Here is a 17,636-nt window from a genome sequence, read left to right as displayed (position 1 = left end):
CACGCACATTCCCTTAACCCCCCTCAAGCTCCAATAATGATGTTGACGATACACAATCCAGAGAAAGCCGGCGACTTCTTCAATTGATCTCACTAGAGATGATATTCTTCTATATATATACAAAACACATTTTTATTTCACTTCAGATACATGTATACACACAAACAGTAAAGGCTCTCCAAAATTATACTTTGAGTTTCTTAGCACCAGTACCATTACTAACTGCATCATCATCATCACAACTCTACAATGATTTTGTTCCATCTCAACTCAATGTTCATCACTATGGGAACGTCGCACGCAATACAACAACTGTCGCCAACAAACCTATTGCTGCTGCTCACTTGGCCCTCCGCAATGCTAGAACACCAATTCTCTACATCCCACTTCAATCCACGAGTCCTCTTGATGTTCGTAGGCCCAGCCAACGGCAACAACCCACAATTACCAATCATCGGCCGCATCTTATTCACCTTGATCCAGTACCCCTTCTCTGAAGACGGTATTAGAATGATCATATCACTAGTCGTCAAGAAACATACCTTGTAATACGGATCGTGTTTCTGCAATGAATAGAACTGCACCATCGAGTGGATCGTCTGGTCAAACCGTCCGTCGATCCCATTCAAAATTAATAACGGCACACTGGTCAACTTACTCTTATCTGCTTGCTCATACAACTTGTGCACCCCATCGTATCCCCCAATTTCAACAGCATTTAAATCAACCCCAAGTAGTACTAGTGTAGCTGCATTGATACTCTTGCTGAAATCCGTAGAATATTGCGTCTTTTGTTCTATGACTACTGTCTTCCCATGAGTCTCATAGAACAATCGTACCTCTTCCCTAATCGAATCCATATCACCAGCAATCACATCAGGCATGTATCGCTCCCCATTGTCGCCACAAAAATAGTCGTACAGCCTATTGGCACCACCATCAGCACACACCTTCACTGAATATCGATTCCACAACTTTTCAAACACCGAATGGTCTAACTCGATCTTCTGATTGAGAATTAATAAAACGCTATGTTCTGCCTTTGGATTGAACCATTGGTCTAATTCAATGGTACCATCGTAATCCCCTTCAATTCTAATGTCCTCGCGGTCTGCATTCTCGATTACCCGACTCATGTTGCTTGTGCTGTTATGTCTTTTAAACCAACGATTCATTCATTTCTACTTATGTCTTTCTCTCTTTCTAACTCATCAGATGACATGAGTCCTTTATGGGAACAACCTTTGAAATTTATAACAAATTGACAATTAAACATTTCACCGCATAACGCACATACAGGCAGACGAATCAGAGGAAAGTAAACGAAAAGGAAAGGCAGTCGTTAGAGCCCCTAGAGGTCCAACGTCCAGACCAAGTTTCCAGGTAGCCAGGTGGGTAATTGTAGAGTCACAATGTCTGATAAGTACAAGTACCGTGTTGAGATCCAACAAATGATGTTCGTTTCCGGCGAAAATAACGAGCCACCAGTGGAAACAACATCGTTAATTGAAGATATTGTTAGAGGCCAGGTTGTGGAGATCTTGCTTCAGGCTACAAGAACTGCGAATTGTAGAGGAAGCAAGAGTATTGTCCCAGAAGATGTGATTTTCTTGATCAGACACGATAAAGCCAAGGTGAACAGATTGCGTACGTATTTGTCTTGGAAGGATCTTAGAAAGAATGCGAAGGACCAAGACGCGCAGCAAGCAGCTGCCGCTGGTGCCGGGGGAGCAGAAGGGTCTGGAGGTGCAGGAATAGATGATGATGATGCCGCAAAAAAGGACAAAGATGGGGCTGGGGTTAACATGAAGGTGAAAAAGTCCAGTATCAAACTTCCATGGGAATTACAGTTCATGTTCAACGAACAGCCCTTAGAGAATGCAGATGAGGATGACATGGACGATGACGAAAGAGAAGCCAATATAGCGACTTTGAAAAGATTGAAAATGGCTGATGACAGAACAAGAGGTATGACAAAAGAAGAATACGTACATTGGTCGGACTGTCGTCAAGCCAGTTTCACCTTTAGAAAGTCAAAGAGATTTAAAGATTGGTCTGGTATTTCACAATTAATCGACAGTAAGCCGCACGATGATGTTATTGATATTCTCGGGTTCTTGACCTTTGAAATTGTCTGTGCCATCACTGAAACGGCTTTAAAGATCAAAACAAGGTACGAAAGAATACGAAGCATGAAGACACAGTCACAACTACAAGAATATAGCGTTGGTGTTAACAGAAGGAAGAAAAGGCTATTCGATGGCCCAGATAACGTTGTAAACCCTTTGAAACCTGAACATATCGAAGAGGCTTGGCGTGTTTTGCAAACTGTTAACATGAAATACAGAGCTTTGTCCAATTACAAAGGTGGCAGACTCACAAGCAGAACGGTTATTATGTGAACCGATAAACGGGGAAAATTTTTATTGGGTTGTTTATTTGGCACTTTCTTACTATCCCATGCTAGTGTCTATATATAAAAAATGTATATGCATCTATATATATGCATCTATAAAGGGCTGCGGAGATCCTTTATAGTATGCCGCTAATATAAGTCTTTTGGTTACCATTTCGTTGATTATGTCATTCGCATTACAATCTGGCCCATGGTGCTCTTTAAGCCTGTTGAACAATGAAATGTTCTTCCTTTTAATCTCAGATTCATTATATGCAATCTGATAAACTGTGGGAAGATATAATGATCCGATATCTTTCGACTTATGCGTGGCATGGAACTCCCTTTGGGCCATTTTCATGGACTCATAATCGAAACTATCATCTTCATCTTCAGACTTGAGTCTATAGTCTTTGAGTTTTGCAGTTTTTCTTCTTGAGCTTCTTGTGGTCCCAACCATATTTAGAATATTTCCTTGCGGGAAGGTGTTAACTCTAGTCCTTAAAAATTTGAACATTTCTTCCATGCACATAGAGAGTCTGTCTTGAGATACAGAACTGGTATCATCTTCTATTCCTTTCATTTCTAATAGTTGCCTACTTTTCTCCTGAATTGATGAATACACTTGCTTTTCCCATGGCAAGAGATTATTATGATTAGGGTCCCAAAGGTACTCAGCAAAGTCCCATATTATGTCATAAATAGTATCCTGATCACTTTCAAATTGATGCTTTGCGTAATTTAGTGTTGGATCTCTTTCTCCTTTCAAGAAGGACTTCCCTTCTATGTTGCTTACTATGAAATCATAACTAGAGGTAAGTTCCAATCTCGAGTATGCATCCGTAATGTTCTTTATGTCGTTCGTTTCATTTCCGCTATTTTCCTTTTGAATTAATTCATTATGTTCTCGAACTATAGGTGCCCCCGGTTTCGTACAAATCCATTGTAAATCCATTAAGCATTTCCTAATATCGAAATTGTTTCGCTTAATCACCAAGTTTAGTGTATTGTTGTCGACTTCTATACCTTTTTGCTGTAGGCATCTCCGTAGGTAATTTTTAACTTGTTTCTTAGAGGAGGTTTTAATGTTAAATATCGAATTTTGTTCCTCAGCTATTTCTAATAGATTTGAAGGTATGAATCTGTAATCTCTGCATGTAATTGCAACTGGCCTTCTGGAAACCAGTAAAGTAGCATGTACTGAATTCCAAAAGAATTTATCTGATTCTGTCAGGAGCACATCCACGTCATCGAAAAGAATTATTCCCTTGGAGCGGGTATCCTTGACATATTTCGTTGTTGCAAAGTCATGCAACATTTCATATATATCTTTTTTAGCTCTATTCATGGAGCAATTAATCTCAAACACTTGAGCATCATTTTCCGTCATTATGACATCAACTAAGGTGTTTTTACCCACGTCTCCATACAAAATAATGAGAGGTATAAATGGAGTAACTGTACTATCATCATCTGACCCTAAGAAAGAATTATCCACAATGAAATTGTCCAATTCTGCTTCTATTTTGCGGCTGTACAATGCTGATCTATCAGTTTTTTTAGTAAGAAGTTCAAATGCTTTATCAAACCATTGTTTGACGTTAAATTTCGTATCAGCGTCTATCAAAACATCCTCTAGGGTCTTTGGCTTAAAGAGAGATGTCCATAATTGCGTATTCGTTGTATCGTCCAAATATGATATAGGCTCGAACATATCAGAATCTGCTGGGAGTTCATGATCCTTGGTGGCATTGAAAAATGATACATATTCCGATTCATCAAAGCTCCATTTTGTTTCATTCTTTAGAGTTTTTTTCCTCTGCAATTGTAAAGGCCTATAATCTTCAAAATGGTATCTAGGGGTGTGCTGTATTTTTGGGAAACGCGCCGGAGCCTCCTTCTGCTTTGAAATTTTGCTACGTTTCTGCGCTGTCCCTCTCTCCATATTTAAGAATGAAGCAATATTTGAGTTTTTAGCAGCCGTTAAATTTGAATTTGAGTCTACAGAATCCGATATTACATGAACATTCGATTTGGATTTGACCGGTGATTCTTCCACCACTATTATGTCGCTTACACCGCTGCGTGTATATTGTTCTTGTTGTGTAGATCTCTGCTTTGGCTCTTGCTTTGACTCTTGTTTCGGTTTCTTCGAGTATCCTGATAATAGTGTTTTTAGATTTACTCTCTTCTTAGGGTTTGTTTCAATAGTCTCGCTGATCTGAGAAGAGACCGCTATTGGTTGTTCGTCAAAATCGCGTAAGGGCGATGACGGTACTTCCTCAACATCATCCGTTAATGCTGGGTCAATAGCTATGTCATCAATGGTAGAGTCAGGTTCCCGTTCTGTTTCTGGCTCCCGATCTGGCTCTAATGCTTTATCCTGACGTCTATACCCATTCAGAATGTTGGTTATCAGCAGCCCTTCTCTTTTACTCATTACTGTCTGTGTTCTGCTCTTTTAGTGATTCTAATTCCAGACGTAGACGTCAGCTGTGCACTATTAGCCGCAAATTTCAAGCCAACCCCAAATCCCTGATATCACAATATCCTATTGTATGGGCAACTGGCGCTATATAGATTCTTGTTGCTCTCTTTTACATCTTTTTCCCTCTTCAAGTCTTCTCATCTAAAGCCTTAATTGTAGAAGAGACGTTTTTCGCGTCAATTCATTATATATATTTCAGAACGAGAAAAGAATATCATGATTGATAGAAAGGAAGAGAGCAAAACTCGAACGCCTATGCCACTTAAGACAATTGGTCAGGACGGATATTCATTCTTAGGTTGAAGTACAGATTTACTAATAATAGGAGGCTTCTTTGGAATAATAATTATGGGGTTAGCGGGATAGTTAGGGTACATATACATTAATTAGTTAACTTGTAGATTCACTGCCATAGTAAGTGGCATTAGCAGCCGAGGAGTCGTACTGGACATCGTCACTCGAATAAGATTTTCCGTTAGGCTTGTCATTGTACTTTCCAGGGGCTGGTTCGTGATACCTCACGGTGCTTTTCACCGGGGAATACATACGCTGGCCAATAACGTCAGCTCCATCGTATAATTCGCGATTCCAACGGTAGTTAGTCGAATGGTACATTGGATACGCCTTGCTTCCCTCGCTCCGGTCAGAGAGCGAGCTGAGCTGCTTATCTGGTGATGGTAATGGCGTAGACGTGGACTCTGGTGGAACATCGAAATCTGAGATCTGCAGCGAGGTGTTTGGAGAAGTTATAATTAGCCGCTGTTGATTTAAATCTGGTTCTTGTTCGGACCCCTGTTCTTGCTCAGCATCGCCTAGGCGAATGGAAACATGGTCGCTCGCGAACACCACGTTCTTGTTCCCTTCATTCTGTTTCATGTACTTATCCACCCGGCTGCCGCCTACAGAGTTGGTGTCGCCTAAGAACCTGATATTCTTGTCAAACCCGCTCCTTTTCCGGATATTCGTTGGTTTTGCCCTTAGAGGAACCACCTCGCCCTCAGATCCCTGTGATATTGCCCGTTTGCGCGCTCTGCGCCGCCCTGTTGACCTCCCAGTAGGTATCATCACTGCCTTAGTGTCTCTCTTTCCACAACAGCATTGTCGAATTGTATCAGGTAGATGGTTCTGTTTGTAAAGCCCGCTTCTTCAACGGTATGTGATGTCACGTGACATGGAAATCCAGCCATATCGAGAAAGCCCTCTATGATGCCGCAGGTAAAGGATTCACATTGGACAGCAGGCTGGTTGATAAACTGGGAAATGACAGGCTCGTTGTCGATAATCATGTATTCGTTGTCACGTTCCGATGATTTGACCAAGTCGTTACTGGGTCTCGAAAAGAGGTATTGCCAGACGGTGAGATGAATATACTGCAAAGTCTCGAGGATCTTGATATGACGACGTTTCATGCTGGAAATGGAATTGGCAACAGAGTCCATGTTTGTGTGTGCCGGTTTATTGGGGACCGAATCCCTGAAATTGAGGAGTTCAGTGAGTCGCGTTCCGATCTTGTAGCCCAAGCCGTTTAATTTGCGTTCGATATCGTGAACATTTTTAGACGATTCGCGCTCGTATTGCACCATTGATTGGAAGAGAAATGAATATGCGGAGAGGGATACTTGTTTATCCTTTGCGATAAGGGATTCATCGTATATGGACGAGTTCGGTACCGTCGATGCTCCCGTATTGAACGGACTTGGTATGTTTGGGAGAGTTTGGGTAGGTCCCATTGTATAATCGTAACCTTGACCAGCTGGTTTTGCAGTATGTGTGGTACTTGGGTTTATTATTTGGTCAGCCATATGTCAATTAATAATGTAGTGGGTGATATTGCGGTCCAGTGGCTCTGGCTCTGTCCTTTCTCTCCCCCCAAATCATATATATATGTGTATACGTTTTCATGTAAGATTGTACAAGAAATAATTTTTAGTATAGGAAGATGTTCATACTGAAATTCTTTCATACTAGTCAGCAGAGCAAGTAACGAAAGATCATCTCGAAGGAACAGAGTCTAAGGGCAACCGGTATCACAATCCAGCAGCAGATAGCACACGTACATAATGCCAATTACCATTAGACATGCTACGATAGACGATATTCTCGCTATGCAAAACGCAAACTTGCATAATCTTCCAGAGAACTACATGTTGAAATATTACATGTACCACATTCTTTCATGGCCCGAAGCTTCGTTTGTGGCTACTACTACAGATGATGTAGATGATGTGATGGATACGCTGGTGGAAGACGAAGAGGATGTTAAGTCGCTGCCTTTGCCTCAGGAACCCAAGCTAGACCCATCTTACATTGCGCATTCGGGCGAGAAATTGGTCGGATACGTTTTGGCCAAGATGAATGATGATGCAGACTCCAAGGAAACCGAGCCTAACGGTCATATCACATCCCTCAGTGTGATGAGAACTTACAGAAGAATGGGACTTGCTGAGAAATTGATGAGACAGGCGCTCTTTGCTTTGTGTGAAGTGCACAAGGCAAAGTTCGTTTCTTTGCACGTGAGACAATCGAACAGAGCTGCATTGCATTTATACAGAGACACACTAGCATTCGAGATGCTCAGTGTTGAATCCAGTTACTACCAAGATGGAGAAGACGCATACGCCATGGAGAAACGTTTGGAGTTAGACCAGCTCCTGCCCAGCTCGTTCCAAAACGCCCAAGAAGAAGACGATCTCAAGTCCGATCTACTAGCAGACATAGCCTCAGAGGCTATTCAGCAAGCATCTGTATAAACTAGCAATAGATAATAGTACAATAAAATAAAAACAATAATAGGAATTATCGAGATTTAAAGGTAATGAAAAAATGAATGGGACCAGGTCCATCATTTCCATATTCAAATTTACAAAGATCAAGAGATGGATTAGTCTTTTAGAAACTAAGATTTTTTGTAACATTTACTTGGAATTTACTTCTCATATATTCAGACAAAATAAGTTAGGTAGCTTGAGTCTTTCCACACCGACAAAGTCCGCGCCAAGGGTCTAAGTCTCGAGCCAAATGCACTCAGAGTCATCACTAAGTATGAGATTAAGGAAAATACTTCCTTGACCTCTTAGGAAAAAATACATAATACAAAATAAGCCTTTACAATAGCATTTTAAATTTTTTTGTAGAGAAAGAAGGGAAGGAAATGGTTCTCTTTGCTCGTCTTTTTATATTACAGACATTTAATCAAATCGTTATATACGGTATATACGTTCTTTGATGCCTGTCTGAGTTAGGGCACGATGATCTCTGTATGGTAGATAGACGATAGCATACGGTTCTTAGGTCTTGGCTCCGGTCTCTCAGTCTTTCTTGTACACGACCTTGTCGACCTTCACCTCGTTGTCAACGTACGTGTAAATGTATAGTATGCAGGTGATGTCCTGTATGTCCAGTAGGCAGAAACTTGGGATACCTCCACCGTTAATGTCAATGTCATCGAATTCTTCGTCGCTGGAGTCATCTTCCTCTGCATGCCCTTCTCCATTGGAAGTTTTAGGAGGTTCTTGATCACCTGCGGCGGGCTGTTCTGATTGTTTTGTCGGCTGGTCTTTTTCTTCATCTTCAGCTGAACCTTTCGCTACAGCTTCGCCATTTACGCTCTCTTTGGCTTCTTGATCATTGTCTTCCTGTGTCTCTGTTTTGGGTTCAGTGGCAGTGTGTTCCTCATTATTGTCGCCGGCCTTGTAGTTTTCTTCTATTCCTTCTTGAACCCAATCGGTACTGAATGCACCTGTGCATGAACCAGGATTAATAAAGAATTTCCCTTCTAGAGTATATGCTTCTACGTTGTGTGTCCCTCCCCACAGGAGAATATCGACGTCCAATTGTCTTGCTAATGTCAATAGCGACAGCGGATCGTTCTTGGGTACCAACGTGTAGCCATTGCATAATCCAATTCGGAATGACCCCTGTACTATTACTGTGTTCAACGGTATCTCTTCAGCTGGATTCTTACTAGTAGGAATAGTGGGTGTGTCGAATTCACCCCTAACTAGAACTAGGTTTTCCGATATACTATTAACGAACTTAAGGAAAGATGCTGACTTGTTACAGTTCCCAAGTAAGGCGACCTGTTGGATTTTATTGGGTACACTGAGAAGCTTCTTAAACTTCAATGGCATATCCTATTAGAAAATACGAAAACATAATGGTTAGTAATTCGAACGGAACGCGTTGTACAGATGGAAAGTCGCGTAGTTTCCACATACAATTTCTCGCTCAGGTATGTGAGCATCGCTAAGTGCAAGTAATAACATGGTGTTACCTTGGTGTCTTCTTTTTCTCTTATGATGCTTTGTCCCCTTTTGTATATCTAAAATGTACATATAATTCAAATCGCTACATCTTTATTATAATGTCTGAGAAAAGGCAGGCCTTTTCGATATACATTTTGGCCTCTCGAAACAAAAGTATAAAGAGGTCATGTGATTAATGATCAGCAATCATATATCCAATAAAAAGGTTGTGGTATTTCTTTATTTACAGGTAGTTTGTGATGTAGGTGTGAGTATTTTACTATATATATGCAACGTTGTTCATGTATGGCTGTAAGGCTGGAGGAATGGCAATCTTATCCGTGGTTGAATCGTAATGGTTTTCTACTAAGGCTAAGATGACCCTAGGAACGGCAATTGCAGTTCCGTTTAGAGTATGAACATACTCTAATTCCCCCTGTTCGTTTCTGAATCTTGTCTGCATTCTTCTGCTTTGGAAGTCGGTACAATTCGAAGTACTTGTGATTTCACCAAATGAGCCTCTACCGGGCATCCAAGCTTCGATATCATATTTTTTGTAAGCCGGTGATCCAAGATCGTTTGAAGGCATGTTGAGTACTTGCGCACTTAGATTTAGATCCTTGACTATGTCGATTTGGAATTGCTTGAGATCTTCTAGGATCTTGTCACTTTCGTCAGGCTTGGACCATACGAACAATTCAACTTTAGTAAATTCGTGCACACGATAAAGACCTTTAGTATCCTTACCACGGGCACCAGCTTCTGCTCTGTAAGCCCTATTGACACCACAGAGCTTTTTTGGTCCCTGGGAAAGATCAAGGGTAGAGTTTAATCCCATTCCGGCCAATGCAATTTCGGCTGTTGCCGTTAAGCCTAGATCAGTATTTTCTAAACGGTATATTTGCTGCTCGTCATTCATATCTCTTGGTCTAAAGCCACATGCATCTATAACCTCGTTACGCACCACACTTGGTGGAATTACTACACGGAATCCACATTTACGTGCTTTATCTGTTGCGTACCGTACTAATGCTTGTTCCAATAACGCCCCATCGTTGCAAAGGTAGTACCAAGAAGACCCCGTAACATTTGAAGCTGTTTGAAAGTCTATCATTTCTTTCCTTACCATTATATTTAAGTGCTCGCGGGACTCATCTGCAATGTATTTGTCTTTCTTATTGATCCACTGATCAATGATAGGGCTTCCGGTTTTTGGCACGGTAGGATGCATTAAGTTGGGAAGAGAACCGCAAGTTTCGGTAACCACATCTTTAATGCGTCTTTGTGCATCTACTAGATCTTGGTATTGTTTCTTTAAGGATTTGAGCTCAAGACCATATTCCTTAGCCGTGGACTTGTCTTGTTTTACTTGCTGTTCAATACCTTTACGAGTTTGTTGGATGTGAGATATCTTATAGTCGATCTCCTTAAGCTCTCCATAGAGTTGTGGAATTTCTTTCAAACTACTACTTAGTTGTTCTCCATTCACCAATTCCCTAGAGTTGATCGAGTCAGTGTATTCATCAAGTTTGTTAATAATTGATTTGATATTGAATGCAGGCTTTCTTACAGCATTGAGAATTCCGGTACAATGAAGTAAACGTTTACTAATCATTGTTCTTTTCGACTGTAATCGCCCGATGCAATACGCCTATAGTTCAAAACCCCTCTGAGATTCTATGTGCAGCCTAGTTATTAATTGGTTTCTGGTCCTTTTTATCTCTTGTCTTTCAAAATAGGTTTGGTTTCCTTCAAATAATCTTAAATTGATGTTCATGTAAAGATATAATTGTATAAGTTAGACAAACAGGGAGAACGGCTAGAGACATCTGGAAGGTTTTAGTATCTGAAACTGACTAAGGGAACTTGCAGAGTACAAATGAAATATATGGTTGAAAATTGACTAATTAGGTTTACATGCAGCTATTTAGCTTAGAAGTTCAACTTAGTGAAGAACCATTGGTTCTTACCAGCTTGGTGTCTTTCTTCAAAGGCCTTCTTGATAACCTTCTTAGCTTCCTCTCTTTGAGATGGTTCTTCGAAAGTTTCGGTAGAGACGACGCTCTTGAAAGCTTCAACATCCAAAGTGTATCTGGTTGGTAGCAAGTGGTTGTAGTTGATGACCTTGATGAAAGGCTTGATCTTGGTTCTCTTAGCAACCTTCTTAGCACCTTGTCTCTTGGTAACCTTCAATGGGTATCTTTCAATACCGGCAACCAAAGCATGACCGAATGGGTGAGACTTGGTACCTTCGTCGTGTGGCTTAACGATCACGACCTTCTTACCGGCGTAACGACCACGGACAACAACAGCTGTAGAAAAAAATTTAACGAGTAAATTGTATTGTTAGTAAAATTAGATCATGGTTTTGACATTAAACGGCGATAAACAACCTAGTTGTTACCGTTTCGCAAGGTGAGCTAGAATTCGTGGAATCTAGTTGAGAAAGGAGTTTTGAAATAGTAACGCATTATAATGCCATCAGGATTATAAAAGGACGTTCAAATAACCTTGAAGAGACGAGATGCACACATTGTTATTCGGCTGGATTCACTGTTTCCCATGTACGATGTGGTATCCTCGGTTAGCCTAGAGATGCGATCCATCGTAGTATCCATATCAGTTCTGGTTTCCCATTTGTGTAATTTTTCAACAGAATCTGAAGTAACCATTTGCACTATTATTCGACGACGAGTATTGCCACTCTCAAAAGTTCAATATCATTCACTTATGTGCTGTATTCCCTCTTATGATGGTCTTTCTCTTTGCATATATAGTTAAGTGTGTTTTTCTCTCGCTCATGGTGTTTCATATTCATCTTCTCGTCTTCTTCCCAAACTCGAATTCCACTGGTCCTTTCCCACCCGTTTTATCGTTAGAAATAGGTATACGTACCAACTTTACCAGCTTTCAAGAACTTAGCCATTTTTGATTGATCTTGTGTGCTTTGCTTTCAAGTATTCCTCTATAAGCTCTTTAATTACTAGTACTACTTAATATTGAAAAGTTGATACCTTTTACCTCTATTATTGAAGAAACATACAAATTCAGACATTGAACCATCACCGATCCTCTGGGTATCAACGAAACAAAGCTAGGACCAGAAGCTCGAGGGAGCTGCAACGGTCTGGAAGGAACCTCCCCTCCAGAGAGACGAAACAGAGTCTGTCCGCTAGGCTGAGAAGTTCCGTCCAGTCTCCCTAGAGGGACAGAGCTAGACTGACGATGGCCTCCAAGCGAAGGGAGTGCGAGGGAGAGGCACTGGAACGAGCGTCAGCACCAACACTAGAACCAGCAAACCCACACACAGCGCAGGAAGTCGACGGTGGCTCTGTTCGTTCCCCAGTCTCAGTCTACGTACGTCACAGTGTCCCTGTCCGAGGCCGGTCTAAGCTCTGACAGTTTGGAGACCTAGTCACACCCGTACCGCAGTGGCAATGTCTCTGTAGCAAATGCCACATCGCCAATTCTTTGAAAGTGAAACATTCTAGACGTATTGCCGTATTTGGCATATTGAAGTGGCCGGTAATTGTCTGTGTTTCTTTATTCGTGGTGTGTGGGTTACTTGTTTGGAACAGTCCTGATCTGTTTTTTGTTTACGTAAGAAAATTCAATAAAAATAAAAATAAAAAAAAGTTAACATCCACGTGATCATCAGAAAGAACGAACCGTTCATTGAGGCACACGTATTCTGATTTCCAATACTATATTATTGTATAACGTCAACATAATCGCACGTATGTTATGTATTTACATGTTAGAGAGCGATTAGCCAAGATTGGTGATTCTGAAGTAGAATTGCCTCAGTAGCGCATTTAGGTACCCAAGCTCGTTAATAGATTACCTAACTTGTGGATCGTGGGGTGAGAATAAAGGGAGGACCGAAGTGGACTGGCATAATTCATATAGGACATGACTGGAGGGAAAAACAGTGTAAGGATTGTTCCACAGCCGAAGATCAGGAACAAGGATGCAGTTGACGAAGACTTGGTTGGTGGCGGTTTGTACTCCATGTCTGATAATGATATCAGTGAGATCTCAATAACGTTGAAGAAGTTGCATGATGTGAACAAGAGTATACGAGAACGGGTAGATGCCGTTGATGATCAGGTAAGACAGACGCAGATGGAATTGGAGAATCTAGTGTCGAGAAGTTCGAACAATAACAAGCATTTACAGAGCCTCTTGCTCTCATCCCAAGATGTCAAGGAATTGCATCAACTTTTGGAGAAGCTCAGTGTTCAGCAACAAGAACAGATGGATAAAAATCGCGATGTGGAGTCTGTGTTGTCAAGAATAATAGCAGAGCAATCGGTGGAGCTAAAAGAATCCATGCAATCTGGAAGAATCAAGGAATTGGAGCAGAAAATTGATGAATTAGAATCCAAATACGGACATTTGGAGTCTCTTGATGCTCGAGTAATAGAGAAAGAGAAACAGCTGACAGAATTGGAAGTTAAACTTCAACACAGGCAATTGAAGTTCGAAGAACTACGGAGCCGAGCAAAAGAAATGCAATCCCAGTTACAAGAGGATCTACTTACGCGTTATAAAGCTGTTCAGGACTCTGTAACGCTCTCTATGACCAACTTTGCAAATACGTCGTCCATTCCATCTAATAGCACATCGCGAACTGCAAGTCTGCTTCGAAACAAATACATGAATGAGAAATTCAACGATAAAAGCAGAAGGGTAATATCATTAAATGAACCGAGGCCTGTATCTGCTTTCGAAAGCATCCCAAATAATAACTCTGATTTCGAAGAGTAGTGTGATATGTGCATACCACAGCGTGTGACGACAGGTGTTAATTCGCAAAGAAGTTTTGCTTCCTCGCTATGTAGAAAGAATTTCATGTAGTATTTATTATTAATGATATACAAATACAAATCGGAAAACATGAAAGCAAATACAATATAAACAATTGTTTATTCGCTTCGTCTCGCTACTGAATTGAACCCTTTTCCGGTGGTTATGTTCAAGATTTTTGCCTTTTAGTTAATATACTCATCGTGCCCATTTATTTACATTAGGAATATATTATACGCACACATTTTGAAATTGGGAAACGAAAACGTCAAAATTATATAAAGAACATATTGAACACATCCGTATATTAAGTTGACTAAAGAAAGAGAGTAAGGTGGAGCAAGTGAGCTGAAACCAACTGAAAATGGACGAAATTAAGGACTCTTCTGCTCTGCGTCCTTATTATGACCCAGAAACTTTCAACGTCGGGTATTCTGCTGTTTTTCGGCCTGATAAGGGTGTTATTGATCAAGACGGGCTGAATATCGCATCGAAGCTATCTATAGCTAACCAGTCCCCTGCTGGAAGTCTCAAATCACTAAATGAAAGATTTTCAGGCGGTGGTGGTCTACGGGAATTAACTACTGGGGTTAAGAAGAAGCTTCTTGATAGTGTTACTAGCACTAGACAAGGAATTGGTGCAAAATCCCTTAACGATCTAGAATGGAACGATTTACTAAACGTTAACATCTGGAAGCAGCTCTTAGAGAAGCTAATGAGGCAGCTCTCGTCTAAATATTTCCACCACCTCGTTCGTCAGCCTTTTAAAGTAGCCAATTTATTGCTACAAGTAGGAGATTTTGACTACGTTACAGGCGATGCTAAGAGTGGAGGATTAAGTGAACCTTATAATGACAGTGATGAATGTGATGACAGTCAAATCGATGGTGATGGTGATGACGATGATGATGAAAATGATGAAACAGAACCAAACTTCTTTGTTACGGAATCTGAAGCTAGACTAATAGACAGAAAGGTAAAGAAACGGAAATCTGACGTTGCGGAGAACAATGCTCTGATAAGGCCGGATAGTATTCGTACCATTGATATTTTGAACAGTGTTATGGATAAAGAGGGGATACAGGGAGTATGGAGAGCTAATAATACAGAATTTATTTACAATTTCCTATCTATATCGTTAGATGCGTGGTTTACTGGCTTATTATCGCCGCTGTTGCAGATACCTGATCCATATTTCATTGATATCATACATTCGCCTGACGTGACCAAAACTGCGAGCTTGATACTTTTGGCCAGTTGTATGACGAGTTTGGTGTTGTTGCCATTGGATCTAATTCGTGTCAGGTTAATGATAACGCGCGTGAACAGCGCGGACGAAGAGAGATCGCTAAGGAAGTTGTTGAAAAAATGGTCATGGAGAGACAACTTCTCCAAACTAAACAAGGAACTAATCTTTTTGAACGTGATACACTCTTTGATTGGCACTGGGTTCACCAAGCTTACCGGTGCGGTTCTGTATCAAGAGTTCGGTATTGATAAGTATACGAATGCGGTACTGTATAACACGATGAAGTTCTGCAGCAAAGTGGTTGGGTTTTTCGTGAAGTTGCCTATCGAAAACCTATTGAGAAGATGTCAAGTGAAGTTCTTGTTGAGCGGAAGCGCATTGAAAGTGGAACGGAAGTCCTTGATCGTGAAGCCAAGGGAATATAGATCAATATACCACACGGTGTTCCATGAACGCGACCGGATCGGTGAGTTGTGGCGTGGATGGAGACTTGGTATGATGAGCATATTATGCGGATACGGTTTGAAGATCTTGAACAAGCCCTCTGAAGCCCTTGAAGAGGAGAAGTTCTGATGGTGATATGCTCCGTTTTTGTAAATACTAAACCAAATGTAATCGTGTACTTAATTAATTAATTAATCAATGAATCAATCGATCAATTAATTGGTGGGAGGGGGGCATCGACCTTAATTTTGGTTGTTTGTGTTACTAGCATTGATCAAGTACTCTCCGAGGACTCGTAGTGGGTCCTGTGGCTTTTCGCGCGCGATGAGTTTCATTCCTTCGAGTAGGTGTTTGGTTACGTGTTCGTTTAAGTATTTGCGAGTGGCCGATCCACCGATCATGGCGACGTTATCGACACGATCGTGGTCGATATGGAGTTCTTTCTTTGGGGAAGTTTCGCGGTCAATTGCTGCTGATGATTCGCGTGTTATTCCAGAGGCTGGTTGCGGGCCCACTACAGGTGTGGACGACATGCTGATGTCAGGTACTTCGGACTCTTCTTTCACTTCAGTTTTCACAGAGGCAGTCACCGGGCTGGTATTGACGAGCGCTTCTTCATGCTTGGTCTCGGGCTGTGACATAATTGTTCGCGCAGTTATGTGATGTGTATGCGGGGCTTGGCTTGTGCTGGGGAGGGGGAGGGGATGTGTTTTTTTTTCCCATATCTAGTGATGAAGTGAGTTTTGTTTAATAATATTAATATATATTTCATGCTTCGATACATATTACATTATATATATTACATCTATATCTATGGGAAACAAAACACAACAAGAGAAAGGAAGAGAGAGTGGAGGCAGAAAGGGCATAGATATTGCAGTACACGACCAATTGAGGCAGCATTTTTCCAGGATGGACCCATTTATTCAAGTTTACAACGATACCGAGGAGCAATTGAACCAATTGCTGCAGATCCTCGAGAAGAAGAAGAAGGGCAGATCGAACACGAGTCCGCATGAGATTGCAGAGATATTATCGGAGGCCCAGGAGACGGTGCAGGACTTGAACGACAGTGTGCTGATGATGAGACAAGAGCAGGCAGTTCCCGAGGAAGAAGTGAGGGCGCGGGAACGCTCAATGAAGGACCTTGAATCGAAGCTCAAGCAGTGCGAATCGCTACAAAGCGAGTTACAGGGCCAGGCTCAGGGCCAGGCCAGGGACTCCTTCGACGTGGATCTCGAGGCTGGAGGAACAACAGCAGCAGCAGCTCCAATAACCACGGCCTCCGGCCTGGACGACGACACACAGACGACGCCGGACAACAGCCAGGACGCCATACAAGAACAGCTTCTACGCGAGCAGGACTCCCAATTGGACTCCATCCACCAGACCATGCAGAACCTACACCTGCAGGCCTCGACCATGGGCCAAGAACTCACAGAACAAGGCATGATCCTCGAGGAGATCGACGGCGACATCGACGGAGTCATGAGCAAGCTTTCCCGAGGCAGAAGACAGCTCGAGTGGGTCTACGAACACAACAAGGAAAAGGTCAACGACTGCTGCATATTCCTACTCATAGTCGCGCTCATCGTGCTTCTCGTTCTGGCATTCATATTGTAGCAGGGGCTCCTGCCAAGGGCCCTGCCAAGCCAAAGACCCTGCCGCAGGCAGGGTCTCCGTCATATACACATACACACAAGAGATACAACAGGATACACACCGTCCAGGCTCACAGCTCACGGCTCACAGCTCACGGCTCAAGCAACACTCGACTCGACTCGACACTCCATCGCACTGGGCAACGAGCAACCGAACGGCCGTCGCCTGGGCGAAGACCGGGTCCGAGCCCGTCACTCTGCACGACTAGGCCCGGGATTGTCAAAATGGCACCACAATGCGAAAAAGTGGAAGAGTTGCGAAATGGGAAAGTTGGAAAGGAAAGCAAGCCAAGTGAAAGATGGAAAGAAAGAGTAAAGTAGGAAGTAATTGGCTTAGGTTGGGCTG

At 41.9% G+C, this 17,636-nt stretch overlaps 10 protein-coding genes across 10 annotated transcripts; 4 read left to right on the top strand and 6 right to left on the bottom strand.

Annotated features, from left to right (window-relative positions):
- Positions 1-236: 236 nt before the first annotated feature.
- Positions 237-1,175, bottom strand: THI80 (thiamine diphosphokinase; the record flags this gene model as incomplete). Its single annotated transcript, XM_022818197.1, has 1 exon — positions 237-1,175. One exon carries the CDS (start codon positions 1,173-1,175, stop codon positions 237-239), a length of 939 nt encoding a protein of 312 aa, XP_022674888.1.
- Positions 1,176-1,412: 237 nt separating this feature from the next.
- SPT3 (transcriptional regulator SPT3) lies at positions 1,413-2,402 on the top strand (the record flags this gene model as incomplete). Its single annotated transcript, XM_022818195.1, has 1 exon — positions 1,413-2,402. The coding sequence occupies one exon, from the start codon at positions 1,413-1,415 to the stop codon at positions 2,400-2,402; it is 990 nt and encodes a 329-aa protein (XP_022674887.1).
- A 93-nt stretch (positions 2,403-2,495) lies between these two features.
- ELG1 (Elg1p) lies at positions 2,496-4,835 on the bottom strand (the record flags this gene model as incomplete). Its single annotated transcript, XM_022818194.1, has 1 exon — positions 2,496-4,835. One exon carries the CDS (start codon positions 4,833-4,835, stop codon positions 2,496-2,498), a length of 2,340 nt encoding a protein of 779 aa, XP_022674886.1.
- A 1,112-nt stretch (positions 4,836-5,947) lies between these two features.
- TRS31 (TRAPP subunit TRS31) lies at positions 5,948-6,685 on the bottom strand (the record flags this gene model as incomplete). The annotated part of the gene is made up of 1 exon (XM_022818193.1): positions 5,948-6,685. One exon carries the CDS (start codon positions 6,683-6,685, stop codon positions 5,948-5,950), a length of 738 nt encoding a protein of 245 aa, XP_022674885.1.
- Positions 6,686-6,943: 258 nt separating this feature from the next.
- ARD1 (peptide alpha-N-acetyltransferase complex A subunit ARD1) lies at positions 6,944-7,633 on the top strand (the record flags this gene model as incomplete). The annotated part of the gene is made up of 1 exon (XM_022818192.1): positions 6,944-7,633. One exon carries the CDS (start codon positions 6,944-6,946, stop codon positions 7,631-7,633), a length of 690 nt encoding a protein of 229 aa, XP_022674884.1.
- Positions 7,634-8,191: 558 nt separating this feature from the next.
- VPS29 (retromer subunit VPS29) lies at positions 8,192-9,013 on the bottom strand (the record flags this gene model as incomplete). The annotated part of the gene is made up of 1 exon (XM_022818191.1): positions 8,192-9,013. The coding sequence occupies one exon, from the start codon at positions 9,011-9,013 to the stop codon at positions 8,192-8,194; it is 822 nt and encodes a 273-aa protein (XP_022674883.1).
- Positions 9,014-9,407: 394 nt separating this feature from the next.
- Positions 9,408-10,742, bottom strand: DIA4 (putative serine--tRNA ligase DIA4; the record flags this gene model as incomplete). The annotated part of the gene is made up of 1 exon (XM_022818190.1): positions 9,408-10,742. One exon carries the CDS (start codon positions 10,740-10,742, stop codon positions 9,408-9,410), a length of 1,335 nt encoding a protein of 444 aa, XP_022674882.1.
- A 317-nt stretch (positions 10,743-11,059) lies between these two features.
- Positions 11,060-12,053, bottom strand: RPL27A (60S ribosomal protein eL27; the record flags this gene model as incomplete). The annotated part of the gene is made up of 2 exons (XM_022818189.1): positions 11,060-11,439; positions 12,023-12,053. The coding sequence occupies 2 exons, from the start codon at positions 12,051-12,053 to the stop codon at positions 11,060-11,062; spliced, it is 411 nt and encodes a 136-aa protein (XP_022674881.1).
- A 986-nt stretch (positions 12,054-13,039) lies between these two features.
- On the top strand, positions 13,040-13,897 carry KLMA_20557 (uncharacterized protein; the record flags this gene model as incomplete). The annotated part of the gene is made up of 1 exon (XM_022818188.1): positions 13,040-13,897. The coding sequence occupies one exon, from the start codon at positions 13,040-13,042 to the stop codon at positions 13,895-13,897; it is 858 nt and encodes a 285-aa protein (XP_022674880.1).
- Positions 13,898-14,300: 403 nt separating this feature from the next.
- UGO1 (mitofusin complex protein UGO1) lies at positions 14,301-15,758 on the top strand (the record flags this gene model as incomplete). Its single annotated transcript, XM_022818187.1, has 1 exon — positions 14,301-15,758. The coding sequence occupies one exon, from the start codon at positions 14,301-14,303 to the stop codon at positions 15,756-15,758; it is 1,458 nt and encodes a 485-aa protein (XP_022674879.1).
- Positions 15,759-17,636: the final 1,878 nt, after the last annotated feature.

The sequence above is a fragment of the Kluyveromyces marxianus genome, chromosome 2, assembly GCF_001417885.1.
Source record: "Kluyveromyces marxianus DMKU3-1042 DNA, complete genome, chromosome 2".
Taxonomy (NCBI): domain Eukaryota; kingdom Fungi; phylum Ascomycota; class Saccharomycetes; order Saccharomycetales; family Saccharomycetaceae; genus Kluyveromyces; species Kluyveromyces marxianus.
Note: the sequence above shows the minus strand (reverse complement) of the source record. Positions and strands in the feature narration are given on the sequence as shown.